The sequence below is a fragment of the Fistularia commersonii genome, chromosome 31, assembly GCF_037954325.1.
Source record: "Fistularia commersonii isolate RoL2024-O1a breed Wild chromosome 31, RoL_Fcom_v1.0, whole genome shotgun sequence".
Classification (NCBI taxonomy): Eukaryota; Metazoa; Chordata; class Actinopteri; order Syngnathiformes; family Fistulariidae; genus Fistularia; species Fistularia commersonii.
In genome coordinates this window covers 5,575,001-5,592,525 of record NC_141314.1, presented here as the reverse complement: position 1 = coordinate 5,592,525, position 17,525 = coordinate 5,575,001, and the positions used below count along the sequence as shown (strand labels likewise).

Below are 17,525 nucleotides of genomic sequence, written 5' to 3'. Positions count from 1 at the left end.
TTCCTGATTGAACCCAATGGTGCACGTAACACGTCTACGTGCACGTCAACACATCTACTGCGCGCATGCCAACACATCCAAGTGCACAATTACAGGTCCTTGTGCACGTCCACACATGGATGTGTATGTCAACACGTCTACTGTACGTGCACGTCCCCACATCCATGTGTACATTCACAGATCTATTTGCATATCAACACATCTCCTGTACGAGACCATCGCACCTCCTTGTGCACGTTGACGCGTCAACGTGCACATTCACACATGTACGTGCACTTTAACACAATTAAGTGCGCATTAACAGATCCTTGTCCACCTCAACACATCAGCTGTACATGCACATTAACACATTGATGTGCACGTCAACATTTCTATGTTCACATTCACACATCCTTGTGCACGTGGCTGCGTTGACTGCACGTGCATTTCAATACATCCACGTGTATAAGTACATATCTTTCATGTATGTACATGTAAACAGATCCTTGTGCACATTAATACATTTATTGACAAATTCACACATCTACGTGCATGTCAGCACATCTGTGTGCAAGTGCTCACATCTACGTGCACGTCAATACACACCTTTGTGCACATTAACACCCCTGGGACATTCACAGGTCCTTGTGCACATCAACGTGCACGTTGATAAATCTATGTGTCAGCTGTGTATATCAATAAATCAATGTACACATTCACACATCTACGTGCACATTGACGGAACCTTGTGCACACCGACACATCAACGTGCACGTCAACACATCTAGGTGCTCATTAACAGATCCTCGTGCACATCGATTCATCCATTGTAGGAGCACTTCACCACATCTGTGCGCACGTTCACACATCTACATCCACATCAATACACATTAATGTGTACGTCTACACATCTACGTGCACGTTCACAGATCCTTGCGCACGTCAACACATCCACGTGCACACATCTACGTGCTCATTAACAGATCCTTGTGCACATCAATACATCCACTGTACGCGCAGATCATCACATCTGTGTGCACACTCACACATCTGCGTGTGTGCGTCAACACACACCTATGTGCACGTGAATAAATCAACATGCACGGTCAGGGATCCAAGCATGTGCACGAGAATCTGTGAACGTGCACATCGATAGATCTTGTCAAGGTGCATATTTCATATGTCCATAAGTTTTCGTCTCCCCTCTCCCTTCCCCTCCCAACCTCTCCTCCTCTCTTTCCCCTTCTCTCTTTCCCTCTCTCTCTTCTCTTCTCTCTCTTCCCTTCTCTCTCTCTCTCTCTCTCTCTCTCTCTCTCTCTCTCTCTCCCTTCTCTCTCTCCTTCAGTCTCGGTGCTGCTGCTCAGACAGTCACAGCTCCGCCCGCCTCTCTCCTCTCTCTCTCCCCGCCTCCGTGTCTACCTGTCTCTCTCTCTCTCTCTCACTCTCTCTCTCTGCCCCCCCCCTCCGGTCCCTCTCCTCCCCCCATCCCTCTCCCCCTCCCTCCCCCCCTCCGTCCCTCTCCTCCCCCCTCTCGGTGCGGACATGCTCCCGGGGCTCCGGAGATGAGGCTCCGAAATGTCTCCTTCCTGACGGTCTTCTTGTTCGGGCTGTGCGGGCTGGTCTCGCTGTCTTGGTACACCGCCTTCAGCAGCTCCAGAGGTATGAGCCGCCGCAGGAGTGGGGTGGGGGGGTGATGGGGGGGTGTTTTGGGGAGGGGGGTGCGTCTGGTTTACGCGCCGCGACGCGCCGGAGGGGCTCCCGGCCGCGCTTTGTGCGCCGGATGTTGCAGCAGCAGGAGCGGCTGCTGATGGGAGGCTGCTGCTGCGGCGGCGGCGGCGGCAGCGGCGGACGAGGCTCCTGGAGCCGGAGGGAGCGCTCGGTTTGAGACACGACATGTGCCAGAGACGGGGTGAGGGGGGCGGGGAAGGGTCGGCGGTGGTTGTAAGATGCTGATGAAGATGAAGCTGAGGTGAGGAGGAGGAGGAGGAGGAGGGGGAGCGCTGGTGTGTGTTTGGTTTGTCTTCGCGGGCGGAGGGGGGGGGGGCACTCGATGTGTGGGGCGGGAAGGTGGAGTGTGTGTGTGTGTGTGTGTGTGTGTGTGTGTGTGTGTGTGTGTGTGTGTGTGTGTAGGGTGGGCAGTTGCTTTGCATGTCAAGATTACATGGTCCTGGGGTCAGGGAAGCGGGGGCGCTCGGTTTTCGGCTCATCATGTACCGGTTCAAAGGGTGGGTTTGTTTTGGAGCGAAGCTCCGCCTCCGGGGGGGGCGCACGATTTACACGGACACCTGGACTGACCCACTCCCACCCACGCAGCACGCAGGAAGTGACCAAATACAGGAACTAACACCACTTTGAGATCAGTGGATTGTCATTGACTTTGTGTGTGAGAGAGAGTAAGAGAGAAAGTGAATGTGAGTATGCAAATGTGTGTGTGTGTGTGTGTGTGTGTGTGTGTGTGCGCGTCTGTTTCTAGGTGTGTCTGAGCAAGCAGGTATTACTGTGCACTTCCATGTGTGTGTGTCTGTATGGTTGTGTGTCTGTTTTTATGTGTGAATGTGTATGTGTTCTACTTAGTGTGTCCGGGTCTACGTGTGTGTCTGTTTAGTGTGTGGGTATCTGTGTCTATGTGCATGTGCCTCTGTGTCTACATGTGTTTGAGTGGGTACATGTGTGTGTTTGTGTGTGAGTATGTCCATTTGGGTGAGTGTATGCAAATGTGTTCGATGTTGTATGTGTGTGTGTGTGTCTATGTAAATATGTCTGCAGCTGCGTGCATGTATGTGTGTGTCTGTGTTGATGTGCGTGTGTGTGAATCTGTCTGTATCCATGTTCGTCTGTGTGCGTCTGTGTCAACGTATGTCTGTGTGTATGTGTATGTTTGTGCATATATATATATATGTGTGTGTGTGTGTGTGTTTACATATGTATGCAAGTGTGTGTGAATATGTATGTGTCTTTTTGTGTTTGTATGTGCGTGTATTTTTGCCTGCATTCATGTGTGATTGTCTTTATAGTTGTGTGTTTGTGTGTTTGTATCTGTGTTTGTGTGTGTCCATCTACGTGTGTATTTGCTTTTTTCTCTATCCATGTCTCTGTGAGTGTATGTGTGCGAGTATGTAAACGCGTGTTCGTTTAGTTGTGTGTCTGCGTTTACGTATGTGGCATGTGTACGTGCATGTGTGTAAACGTGCGCATGAGCCTCTCATCGATTCATCGATTGGTTGTGACTCCTCGGCGTCGGCTGGAGACAGGAGGGGAAGGGAGAGCTTTGTTTTTCACTTTTTAATTTAATTTTTTAATTTGAGATTTCTTCCCTCTGTTTCCTGTTCCGTCCACCGTCAATCTGTTGGGATTCATCCATTTACCTCAGAAACGACCCCTGCGATTGGTGTGTGTGTGTGTCTCAGACAGGATGATGGACAGTTGCCATGGGAAACGTCCCCTGGAACCAGTCCACGCAGCAGTTTTACCCTGTCCCATCAGTTTTAGCAAGGAGCGCTCGGTTTGAGATGCAGGGCAGAGTAGATGGATTGAGATGGTGGAAAAAAAAAACGTATCGAGAAACGTATTGAGTGTTAGAAGTGGCCGAGGCGTTGCTAAAGGCAACGTGCCCCCCACCCCACCCCCTAACCCCCCAGCGATTTGCTGAGACGTGTCGAGACACGTCCCTGGACGCTTCCTCCAACACAAACTGCAACTTGGGGCAGAAAGTCAAACCTCCTGTTCCCCTGGTAGCTTCATGTCCTGGGTAAAGGAACCCGACCGGGGTGTTGCTCTGAAATGATAGGGATGTTTTATTTTGAAAAGTTGCCGCACCCGATGCGTGCGTTACCCTAAAAACCTGCGGGGGTCAAAACCCCCTCTAAGGCCTGAGGAGGTCGTCCTCGAGAAAGGGCAGAAATGGTTACTTTAATCAAAAATAACCCTTTTGTTTTCACTTCATCATCAAGCAGAAGAATATAGATACTCCTCTTCCTCATTCTCATCCTCCTTTTCTTCCTCCTCTGTGGGTTTGACAGAATGACTTCATGACTTTTGTCTCAGATAAAACAAAAGGCCTCAGTAAAAAGGAAAAAAAAACGGTGTGTGCATTGGTTTTTTTTTCACTTTAAAACCAACGAAAACCACCCGTCAACTGTTGGCTTCCCACAGTGTGTGTGTGTGTGTGTGTGTGTGTGTGTGTGTGTGTGTGTGTGTGTGTGTGTGTGTGTGTGTGTGTGTGTGTGTGTGTGTGTGTGTGTGTGTGTGTGTGTGTGTGTGGTCATGTGTGACTGACAGGATGACAAGGCCAAGCATGTTCACTTCCAAACTGAAAGAGGCTGATGCGTCATCTAACTGCTATGAGCTGCCTGCTGTAAATCAATCTGTGTGTGTGTGTGTGTGTGTGTGTGTGTGTGTGTGTGTGTGTGTGTGTGTGTGTGTGTGTGTGTGTGTGTGTGTGTGTGTGTGTGTGTGTGTGTGTGTGTGTGTGTAACACGAGCTTCAGATTAGAGACGTGATCTGTGTTACAGCCGCTGTGTGAGTTGTCAATCACATTGGTAACGTGTGTGTCTGTGTGTGTGTGTCGTTGAGGATCAACCGCCAACACTTTGGTTTGAAAAACAAACGGCAAAGAGCTAAATTAAAATTGTTGACAAAGTGATAATCTGTGAAAAATGAGACCTTGTAATTCAATCTAGTGTTGAAGTGTGAGTTCATAAAACACACACACACAAAACACACATAAACACACACTCACCGAACGGCATCTCTGAAAAAGAACAAGGCCAAAGGCCTGGCGGTGGAGCTTTGTTTTCTTGGGGTCTGTCGTCCCATCCATGTGTGGGCAGTGTGCGTTTGCGTGCGCACGTGTGTGTGATGCATGATGTCGTTCGTATGAAAATAGCTGAACAGGAACGGAAGGATGAAAGTCATCTGTTTTGTTTTTAATGAGTCTGAGAGGAATTTTAATCCAAACCAACCTCAGCTGTCAGATTATGTGAGACATACACACACACACATACACACACACTGACCAGGCCTTGAGCTGAGGTGGATAGAAGTAAACCCTCCATTGAACAGAAAGGTCCAAAAAATGGTATAATAATATCTGCAAACAAACGATCCCCCAAAATAACGTTCCACAGCAGGTGCAGGAACAAGGATCTTTAGGAGGCGATATCCTTGCATAGAAGAATCCACATATCATAGATGTCTATGCCAGGAAAACACAAGTCCCTGAGGTGTGTGTGTGTGTGTGTGTGTGTGTGTGTGTGTGTGTGTGTGTGTGTGTGTGTGTGTGTGTGTGTGTGTGTGTGTGTGTGTGTGTGTGTGTGTGTGTGTGTGTGTGTGTGTGTGTGTGTGTGTCAGTGGTAGGGGTCTGGCCCTGATCAGCTTCCTCACACGGAGAACCATCTGTCTGACAGAACCTCCATCGTCATCGTCCGCTCTGCAGGCCTTTCAGCGTCAGGTATCACTGCTTCCTGCCCGCCATCTGCTGCGCCTCCAAAATAAAAGCCCTTTCACAGTAAAATACCTCGACTCGGGCTGATTCTCATTGGTGGGGCGGGATACTTTTTGATTGACAGCTGGTTTGATTGACAGCTGAAGGGGCGGGTTCATCGCTCACTAGTTTGACACCTGGAAGGGCTAATCTGTATCTTGCTGGTTTGATTGACAGCTGAAGGGGTGGATTCATATCGTGCTGGTTTGATTGACAGTTGAAGGGGCCGATGTGGATCTTGCTGGTTTGATTGACAACTGGAGAGGTGGGTCCATATCTTGCTCGTTTGATTGACAGCTGATGGGTCCAATCCATATCCCATCAGTTTGATTGACAGCGGAGGGAGCGGGTCCATATCTTGATGCATTGATTGACAGCAAAAGGGGCCGATCCATATCACGCTGGTTTGATTGACACCAGGAAGGGCTAATCTGTATCTTCCTAGTTTGACTGACCGCTATGTGGGTGGGTCCATATCTCACTTGTGTGATTGACAGCTTAAGGTGCGGGTCCATATCTGACTGGTTTGATTGACATTAAATGTTTTAAAACAGGGCAATGAACGTTTTAATTTCTCTGGACATCTGAACATCCTCACTCTTTCGGCCATATTGGAATGACATCATGACCCCACCCCATGGCGTGACCCGCCCCAGAAGGTGAGCTCATGCAGGTGGAGCAAGTTTGTTGACTTGTCCTGATGCGTGTGTGTTATTTATTTTATTTAATTTTTTTTTTGCGAGGTGAGCCGTCACTCATCTGCAAACACACACAGCTGCAAGAGCACGTGTTGAACAGACCCTCGGTGTGTGTGTGTACACAGACCCCCCTTCCCACACATACACACACACACACACACACACAACCAATCACAACCCCACAAACACACACAGAACAGACCAGCCGACACACACTCACAGACACATTCACCACACATTCACATGGCCTTCAGTCTAAATGGAGTCTTTGTATCAGAAGCAGAGTATTTTTTTATAAAACCTCATTCATCCACGGGTCACCTCCACCTCCGGGGCGGGGGCCCGTTGGGGGGGCGTGCTTTGGGTGCAGGCAGATGTTAAACACAGTAAAGTCGTGGATGAGATCCTGAACGACGAATAAAGGCGAAGTTCCATCCAGAAATACAGAAGAACCCGGGCTTCCGAACGCAAACAAATGGTCCTACCAACGGTTTCACGTTAAATTTTGAATCGCCTTGCAAACAAACTGGTGCACAAACAAACAAACTCGCACTGTAGCGTTTTAGCGTAGCGGCAGTGGTGCGTGCTACTCCGCATTATTTACATTGTTCTTCGTTTTGTTGTACTGTAAACTCTTTTTTTGTGCTTTTTTTCAGTAAGTTAGCCCTCATTATAGCTCCCAGAGAAGTGCTAGCAATGCGGTGTTAGAAAGAAGCTAAGAATTACAGAAGACGGAAGTAATAGCTAAACGTGAGCACTGTGACATGGCTAAGTCAACTATCTGTACAATCCCGAAGAACATAGATGCGCTAAAGACGCCTGACGTGGCTAAAGGGGGGACTACGTTTATGAAGGATAGGTCACAGGTCATAGAAGAAATAGACTAGTGATTGTAAGTTTGGGTAAATGAAAGATAGCTTGCTGGAGCTAGCATTCTAGCCTTAGCAAAGATATCGCACTTTTGCTGATTTAGTGAAGGAACATTGAGTACAAGTGCAGGCAAGAAGGCAGTTCATTGGAAATACAGCAGTAATTAAGGATTTCTTCAGTTGCTTTCTTGATTTTTGCCACAAGTAAACCCCCAAAAAGTTTCAAAAGAAGGCAGTGTGTTTTTGGGGGCTCGAGAACGGATTGATGGGGTTTACATTGATTTCAACGGGGAAAATTGGTTGGGTATCAAAGGAGGCAAAAAAAAAAAACAAATTAAAATTCTATACCGAGGTTCTGCTGGAGTTGAATTGAAAATCTGTTTCAGGATGAACTCAACAAAAGGCGGTTCCGTGGCACAGGAACGTCCTGAGGTTCTCCGCTGGCTTGCGGGAACCCTCGTGCATTAAACGCCACTGGTCACATGAGTCAGTCAGTGTGTGTGTGTGTGTGTGTGTGTGTGTGTGTGTGTGTGTGTGTGTGTGTGTGTGTGTGTGTGTGTGTGTGTGTGTGTTTTATTGTATCAGCCACTTTGTTGGAATGAAAATAAATAAATCCTGACAGATTGATTTCAGTCATAAACCAAAGGGGCGGGTCCAATTTGCCCCCTTCCACTGATCAGGTTGCTGTGTCACATGGTCCCCAGGGAGGAAGTTGATTGGTAGACAAGATTGGAATCTCTGGCTTCATATCAACAGTTGAGTGGCTGGTCTGTCAGAGCGTCTGTTCCCACGGTAACAAAGGCTCTATCCGTTCCCCCTCATTGGACCCCCCCTGGCACACACACACACACACACACACACAGACACCCTTTGAGTTTAAATGGGTTTTGTGTTTTCTTATATTTGCGAGGACCATTTCAGCGCGACCTGACTGTGTTCAAAGTTTGTTTTTGGGGAGATGTGTGCATGTGCGTGTGTGTGTGTGTGTGTGTGTGTGTGTGTGTGTGTGTGTGTTTGTAATCTGAATGAGGACAAATGGTTTATTGTTGGTGCAGGATGGGTGAAACAGTGACCTTGTTCTATTACACACACGCACACCCACACAGGTTGTGTTCCCATGCATGCTTGATGTGTGTGTGTGTGTGTGTGTGTGTGTGTGTGTGTGTGTGTGTGTGTGTGTGTGTGTGTAAGAGGAGATGTGTGACGTCGCCCCTTCCTTCCTCTGAGGTGAAGATGCAGAAACTGGCAGGAATTTCCAGCAGAAAGAAGTTTGAGAAATAGAATTTGCGGGGAAATGACGCAGAGCCTCCGGATTATAATCCCGAGGGTTCTGCTCAGATCAGGCCCGGAATGCAGCTGCAGCTGCTGCTGGAACCCTTGTGTTGGTGAAATCTCTCCTCGTCCTGGTGGAACCACAGGTTCTTCATGGGATATTTGTGTCTAAATGAAGCCAAAAGAGAAATTCAGTTTGAGTTGCGCCGTGGCGGGGGTGAATGAGGAAGAGGAGGAGGAGGAGGAGGAGGAGGAGGGTGGTGGGGGTGAAGGGGGTTGAGCGTCGTCCGCGGAGACACTGACCCCCTTGTGTGGGCTAGAGTGACACTCGAGCCGGACGTTGGACAACAGACGCTGGCTGTGGAAGCCACACTTATGGCTTTTTGTCTGTGAGGACCTGAAACTGGACTCCCTCCGAGGTCCTGGGAATGACCTCCAGGCCACTAGGTGGCGCTGCAGCGGAAATGTAGTTTTTTTTCAGGGTCAGTTTCTTTCTTTCATTCATTCATTCATTCTCCTTTCTCCTTATCGTGGACTGTAGTCTATCCTAGCATTGATTGGATGACAGATGGGGTTCACCCTGGACCAGTCAATCACGGGGACACATATAGAGAAACACTCACTCATTCACAAAAATATTAAAACATACAACCATCACTCACCGTTTCACAGGTCGCCTAGAGAAATACAACTGTTCACCCGCTCATTCACACATCTAGACAATTAAGGCTCCTGCATGTGTTTGGACTTTGGGAGGAACCCGGAGAACCCCGAGGGATTCCGACCGGAGACCATGTCGCTTCGAAGAGGAAGCGCTAACCGCCATGCCGCCCCTCCCAATAACTTGGAATTTTGTACGGGTTTTTCTGGGTAATTTTGACAAACATCTGCTCCGCTCTGCGGCACTGGATGCGAGAGGAGCCTCCCGCCGATGTCCAAGGAGCTGCTCTCGAACCGTAGACCGTCCCGTCAAATGGATGAGGACACCCCCTGACTGACTTGACAACGAGTGAAAACAAAAGATATGAAACATGGGATTAAATACGTCTTGTTTTTTCATGGGTTGTGGAGGGTCTCATGAGCTCTCAATCACACACACAGTTTTTATTTAGATCTTTTGAATTATACTCAGTCCAACCATGAAACCAAGGCAGCTTCATAAATTGTCTTCAGGCCAAAATCTGCCCCCCCACACACACACACTAAGCCCTCTGTGTGTGCTTCTGGATTAATCCGCCCGCAGGAATTCCAGGAAGCGTCTGAACTGAAAAGTTCCAGTAAATTTCAAAAGTCCAATCGAGAAAATCAATAGTGCTTGTTTTTGTGGAAAGGAAGTGAAATCCGGCAGCTCTGATACCCCCCCTCTGCCGCTCCGCCTCCCTGGGGCTATTTGGGACCAGGAGGACATGAATAAGTCCAAACCAATGCTTGTCCTCCGATGGGGACAATGAGTTTATTATGCATTTGGTACGCTGAAATATGAATAATGTTTTATTTTTCTCAAATGGATCTCTGTTGTATCATGTGCAGCTGGGGAGGGCGGGCGTATTTGATGGATGGATTTCAGGTGATTTAATTTTCAATTTCCTAATTATTTGAAGAAACCGTGTGGATTTTTATCGTGTGATTTTCCATCACGGTGGAAGTTTTGTTTTTTCCGAATCGAGTCTTTTAAAAATCCGTCAAAAGACGAACCAGGAGTAGGAAGTGGGAGAGGCAGGGGAAGCAGAACATGTGATAAGAGGAAACAGCGTGAGTCTGAGACGGCCAGGTTTCCGTGGTAACTGCTTAAATCTTCTCACACAGTATGAGTGAATTTGAATAAAATGTCCCGTTAGGGAGTAGAGAGGTTCTCAGTAAAGGACTGGTTACTAATTACACAACTAACCTTCCAGGTAGAAGTGGAGAAAGAGTTACTCTGCTCCCAGATAATAGCTGTACACATGTTTCAACGCGATCTAAGGGACCGGTCCAGCAATTAGACTCCTCCAGATGGATGCCGCCATTCAGTAATGGACTGCTCCGAATGAAGCGGAGTGATGTGCTACCATTAATTTGACAGATCCCAGCCATTCATCATGACTGACCTGTCTGAAACAGAATGACAGGGTACCATTAATTACACAGGTCCCGGCCATTCATCATGTCTAAACCCACCCGACTGAAGCAGACTGATGTGCTACCATTAATTAGCCAGATCCCAGCCATTCATCATGACTGACCTTACTGATTGAAGCGGAGCGATGGGCTACCAGTAATTAGACATGTCCCGGGCGTTAACAATAACTGGCCTGTCTGGTTGAAGCGGAGTGATTTGCTACCATAAATTAGACAGATCCCAGCAATTCCTCATGAATGACCTGTCTGGTGCGGTGAAGATAGGCGTGTCCAGTAATTAGCCCGGTCCTGTTCACTGTGCGAAGCGGCTGCGGCTCCGGGGAATAAGTCCGAGTGTCCCGCGCAGACGAATAAGGGAGGCCGAGGCGTCGTCGTAGCAACCGCAGATCATCGACTGCTGGCCTGCAGGGTTAGGGGGGTCAAGTGTTTAAGAGCTCCAGCGAACCACAAGATTTGAACTTTGACCTGATTCCTCTGCGCGTGCGGTGACATCATCGCAAAGTATTTTGACCGCTGAATCCGGGAGGCGGTGAAACTTTAAAAGCAATCATGCCTTTGCAGCTATTACCCCAAAGGGTATATTTCGTCTCTTTTTCTTGCTGAATCTCTCTAAGTTCCCTCCCCCGTGTCTGGGTCAAAGGTCAGATGCCACCTACACACCGGGTTCGTCTTCTTTCCCTCTCTCCCGGCCTGATGCTCTGCGGTAAGACAGTAAACAGGAAGTTACCCGTGGGTCGCTTCCTGACCTCATCATGTGTAATTACACCCCCAATTGGCGCCCCCTACAGGCCGCAGGCGGTAGCGGGCACGCCTAACAAGTCACATGACGGCTAATGACTGGCAGGAATGTACAGACCCGGCGAGGAGCGGTCACGCTCCAGCGCCGCCAGGGGGGTCGGGGGCTGATGGCGTGTGAACAGAGGGGGAGGCTGAAGGTTTATCTGACAGGAAATCAGATTTCGGGAAATGGATCGGGCAGGTGACGTCCAGCGGCAAGCCATTAAGATCTCTGACTCATTAACTTTTTTAGTGGTCCCTGAACGCACCCCCCCCACACACACATCTTTGTAGCAAATGGAGAGATAATTTTAAAAAAAAGTTTGAAAGGAGGGAATCATCAGGAAAGACGAGAAGCGGTAGACGTCAGAGGTCACAGGTCAGTGCGAGGGTAACGACTAGTGCATGTGTGTGTGTGTGTGTGTGTGTGTGTGTGTGTGTGTGTGTGTGTGTGTGTGTGTGTGTTTGTGGGATTATTCAGGAATGCCACACAACTCCTGACACAGGTCATACATGGACTAGCACATGATCTTTGTGAGTCTTTGTGCGTGTGTGTGTGTGTTAAGCAGTATGTGTCCAGAGGATGTTTCTCCTCATCTTGTGTGTGATTGTTGACTGATTGCACAGTCGATTTCATTCACAAACACACACAGACACAGTCACGCACATATAGTTGCCACGGTTACCGGCTCCTGCAGCAGACCGTCCCTGCGGTTCCATGCTAGCAGCCCCTTAGCGGTTAGCCGTTAGCTGTTGCTTGTCGCTCCCAATCTCCAAACCAAACGGCAGGCGGACACTCCGGGCTCTGGTGCTCTGTCTTCCCTCCGGACCGCTCGACCCTGAATGCACTCCCCCTCCCACTGTGTTCAAAATGCACGGCGTGTCAGCAAACACATCTGGGCTCTGAACTCCGACCCGGGGATGGGATGACTTCTGGAGGGATTTGCATCAGATGACGCCCGTAGAGAGACACGCATGTTTCCACACATTCATTTATGTCATCTTGCTCAAAACAACGTCCGACCGAGGGAAACGTCCCACATCTCCGATTTCGTCTTCGACGCTTCCTCGGCTTCCTGCGGCGACGCGCGACACTCAGGCACTTATTGATCGTCACGCCATGATGGGAGGGGAAGGGGGGCAGCAGGGAGAGGACGGAGCCTGGCGCTGTGCAGCCTCATCATCTGCTCTGCCAGCAGGGTCGGAACCAAAACACTGCCAGATTTTTTGTTCCTACCAGCTCTTTGTCAGTGTCCCTATTGAATGTGACAGCTGATATGGACCCTGTGTGTGTGTGTGTGTGTGTGTGTGTGTGTGTGTGTGTGTGTGTGTGTGTGTGCGTGCGGGCACGCATGTACACAGGTACGTTCCTTAGTATATGTGTGTTTATGTGTGTTCTCTGTAAACCCATGATAATGACTCTGTGAGACGATAGTCTTTTGGTTTACTTCATTTTCTACACGCTTTCTCTATCCAACACACACACACACACACACACACACACACACAGGCAAACAGCACTATTGACTAAAGGCTCAAATAAATGCAAATCCACTCCTCCTATCGACTGAAACAAGAGCTCAGACTTTATGTTGCGAGAACACACACACACACACACACACACACACACACACACACACACACGTACACACACACACATACTGTGATGTAGCCATGGTGTTTGATGATACTGTTAGGGTTTGAGTCAGGAGAGTGTGACTGTGTGTATTTGTATTATCATTTAGTGTTGTGTGTAGTATTTTCGTGCAGTATGTTACAGTCTCACCCATTACACTGTGGTGCAGTGTTACATAGTATAATATAGTATACAATGTTGTATTTTGTACTGCAACATAGTATGGTAGTATATTGTAGAATTTCTTTATGTATTTCTGTATATCATGAAGTATTGTAGTTTATTTAAGTGTAATAGAGGGGAGTAGTTTATAGTTTATTAAAGTGTTTTGGAGTTCATAGCAGTGTATTATTGTTGGCAATGATAGTACTATGCAATATTTAATGGTATACTGGAGTGCAGAGAAGTTCAGTGTCGACGTGGGACTTCATCAGGAATCAGCTCTGACAGGCTGACAGATGAGGTTGGACAGGATTCTCCACGGACCATGATGTTTGCAGATGATATTGTGATCTGTAGTGAGAGCAGGGAAAAGGTGGAGAAACATCTGGAGATGAAGATCTAGGATGCTGAGGGTGGAGCTGCTGGGCAGGAGGTCCGGAGGAAAACCAGATAGGATGTTTCTGGATAAAGGGAAAGAGAACAGGAAGTCAGTTAGTGTGAGACGAGAGGATGCGGAGGAGGCAGCTGATTGGCTGGGAATTAGATGAAGGCAGCTGATTGGCTTTGGATTAGATGGAGGCAGCTGATTGGCTGATAATATGTAGTATAATCTGTGCTGTATATTATAGCTAATTGTCGTGTTTCAAGATATATTTTAGTATAGTATTTGGATTGTATTGCTGTACAGTATAAAAGTTTGTCGTATAGTATGGAAAAAGTATGCTGTAATTTCCAGACTATAAACTGCAACTTTTTTCACACTCTTTGAACACTACGGCTTAAACAGTGATGCAGCTAATTTATGGATTTTTTTGGGCTAACGAGCTTCATGCCGCCAACACATTTAGCCTCGTCACATCGGACGAATGAAATTACCGTGAAATTCTGAGGCCGTTCAAGTCTGACACTGAATACGACATTACCGGAATTTAGTGCGCAGGAGGAAGACCAAGATAGCGATCAGCTGGAGTAGGACAAAGCGGGGATAGAAAATGGATGGACTTTTCCTTGTATTATTTATTATTAATCTTTTTCATCAGCCGTGTTACAGGCACTGTTCGGAAAAAAAGCCTTTCCAGTGTGCATTTGTGGATGTTACTGGTATGTAGTTAATTAAAAGTTCAAACAAAATGTTTCTGTGTAAATATCACATCTTATAATGTGGACACCTGCGGCCTATATATGTCCACATATATGTATTTGGTTATTTTCAGCTGGTGTGGCTTATATTCAGGTGCGCTTTAATGGTCCAGAAATTATGGTAGTATAGTATGGAAAAAGTATACTTTAGTGTAGTACAAGCTTGTCCTGTTTACTTTCATATAAAGTATGGTAACACGGTACTCTACATCAGTATCACTAATATACATCAGTATGTGTGTGTGTGTACAATGTGCGTTATTAGGCCGAGAGGTTCTGCGGGTGATGTTCCTGCCTGCTGTTCCACCGACAGGAAATGAGGTGAAATGCCAGAACGTTCCAGCGCACATGTTCCGTCTCACCGCCGACCTTGAAACCTTGAAGCCGCCTCTGCATCTGTTTGCCTTCATTTTCCTGCCGCGCTCAGGCCCGGGACCCGCCGGAGCCTCAGGTTCCAGCAGTCCATTCCCGGGCCAATTGCAGCGTTTCTTCACGTCACATAAAGTGTGCAGGTTTTGCCATATAGATAATGAATTTATTACATTTAATAATTAAATAATGTGAAATGATTTGTAAATTACATTAAATTAAAGAGAAATCCCAGTCTCCCAATGACCCTGTTTGCAGGATGAGCGGTATAGATAATGAATGAATGAGTGAATGAATGAATTAATTTAAATAATATTAAATATAGAAAAATTCCAGGTCCCCCATGACCCTGTGCACAGGATAAATGGTATAGATAATGAATGCATGAATGCAAACAATAAAAATAAAGCAAAATAAAATCTATTTTAAAAATTAAATCAAATTGAACTGATTTATTTTGAATGAAATTGAATTAAAATACATGAAAACAATTCCAGCCCCCCATGATTCTGTGTGCAGTATAAATGTTAAAATAAAATAAAATAAAATGCCAAAATTATAAAATTGAGTCATTGCCAGTGTGTCCGTCTTCCTCCTCTTCGGCCGTTCCTTATCCCAGATATGATCTATGTTAAATTAAATTAAAATACATGAAAAAAAAGTACCAGTCCCCCCATGATCCTGTGTGCAAGAGAAGCGCTATAAATAATGAAAGTAGGGATGCATAAAATTAAAGTAGAATAAAATATATTTTTAAAGATTAAATTAAAGTCAATTAATTTACATCAAATTAAATGTAATTAAAATACATGAAAAAAGTTCCAGTCCCCCAATGACCCTGTGTGCAGGATAAATGTCAAAATAAAATAAAATAAAAGTGAAACCTTCTCCATGAGCACATTTGACAAAGGATCGGTCTGGTCTCATGATCTGGGAATGGCCTGTGAGCAAAAACTCGCCGTTCGATTGGGCGTTGAAGAGCTGACGCACCAGGAAATCTAATTTTAACATAAATTAGCCAGAAATGATAGCACCAGGCGTAGCTGAAGGAACCATTATGAGAAACTCAGCAGAATATTAGGAGTGAACGAAGGAACGCTTGTTCTTACCAAGAGCTGTATCTGTAATAGCGGTGTTATTACACTAAGTGGCCACTCGCTGATGTTTGTGGTTCAGCGTTAATGATGTTGTGTAACTGTCCGGTCAGCACTCTCGGTTTCCTTCCTTTTCTCTTCACACACACACACACACACATACACACACACACACACACACACACACACGCACACACATGTGTGAGCCCACACCCTCTGACTCAGCAGGTGAGCCTGCCAGCGGACTTCCTGTGGTCCAGGATGAGTCGTCCCCCCTCATCCCACCCCAAAACAAACACCAGCATCATAACTGATTTTTATTTTCCTTTTTTTTAATCCCAAGATCATCAAATATTTATCATCCCGTCCATTTTAATCTGCATGTAAACATCAGACCCCCCCCCCCCTGGAATAATCCGGGTTTGGGGACATTAATGGTATTAAATGACACATCAGGCTTGATCTGATGAAAACATACATCGATGCAATGACATGTAGATCATGATAACATCTACTTATGTAGTAGCACATTAATCAACAATCGTGATTTAAAAGCAAGGGCAGAAAGATCAACTATTTCAGGTTGTTACGGAACATAAGGCTGTTGTCCTATAATAACAATAATAATACATTTTATTTCAGTTACCTTACTTGAAACTCAAGGACTCCTTTCAGACATATACTTATATACAGAAAGGAGATTTAAAAGAATGAAAAAAGATATGACGGGGGAACACAAAACCCATTGGAAAGGCTTGACACCAGAAGTCAAGTTGATTTTGACCTTTCAAATTACAATTTTCTGTTGTTTTTTTCCGCCCCGTTTCTTTTTCCTCGGAGAAAAAAGGGCCGCTATCAATTTCAAGATGAGATTAAAATAACACAGTTGAACAAGATGCTCTTCTTGATAGTGAATACTCTTATTACACATTAATTGCAGAGGAACAAACATCTCCTCAGGTTAGAAACTACACACTGCTTCTGGTTCAAACAGAGACCTCTGGCTTTTTAAAATGACCAAACCGTTAAACACTGGCCTTACTTGCACTTGTGTGTGTGTGTGTGTGTGTGTGTGTGTTTGTGTGTGTGTGTTTGCGTGTGTGTGTTTGCGTGTGTGTGTGTGTGTGTGTGTGTGTTTGCGTGTGTGTGTTTGCGTGTGTGTGTGTGTGTGTGTGTTTGCGTGTGTGTGTGTGTGTGTGTGTGTGTGTGTGTGTGTGTGTGTGTGTGTGTGTGTGTGTAAACAGTATTGTTGAACAGAGCGGCTGCTGCAGGAAGCAGATTATTTCATCAGAGCAGATAAATAACTGTACAGCAACATCATTAAAACATCAACCAGTGCTATGTGAGTGTGTATGTGTGTGTGTGTGTGTGTGTGTGTGTGTGTGTGTGTGTGTGTGTGTGTGTGTGTGTATGTGTGTGTGTGTGTGTGTGTGTGTGTGTGTGTGTCCCAGTGATGTCACTAGCTCCAATGTTTTTCTTCACCCTCAACCCAAGTGAAGATGATGAAGGTGTTAGAAATAACTTTGTAGAGTCTGGTTTTCAAATTGCTTCCCCCCTAATTTTGTTCTGTTTGTTATTTTTTTAAATGAATGCGTTCGCTCATTTATTTATTCAATAATTGATTCATTAGTAATCAAGCAAATCCCTGCTGACACTAAGGCAAAAGTTGGGATTCAACCTGGACTGGTCAGCTGTCAGTCACAGGGTAACCATGGTTACCCCCTGTCTGCCAGGGTTCTCCATGCGTGTTCTTTGCGTGTTCTCGCCATGTTCTTCATGTTCCTTGAAAACCCTGGTTGTGAATGAGACGGGTGATATGGGGGAAGACTGACAGCTGACCCGTCCAGATTAAACCCCGCCCCTCATCCCAATGAGAGCTGTGATTGGCTCTGACTCTGTAATTAGAAGATGAATGACTGAAACTTTGGA

General features: G+C 46.3%; 1 protein-coding gene across 1 annotated transcript in view; it reads left to right on the top strand.

Moving 5' to 3' along the window:
- The first annotated feature begins 1,489 nt into the window (after positions 1–1,489).
- The window catches only part of mgat4b (alpha-1,3-mannosyl-glycoprotein 4-beta-N-acetylglucosaminyltransferase B), a 27,411-nt gene continuing 11,375 nt past the window's right edge, over positions 1,490–17,525 (top strand). The window contains exon 1 of the mRNA XM_086178539.1: positions 1,490–1,638. Coding sequence (XP_086034665.1) covers positions 1,542–1,638 — 97 coding nt within the window. The 5' untranslated portion in view covers positions 1,490–1,541. The remainder of the gene's footprint in view (positions 1,639–17,525) is intronic.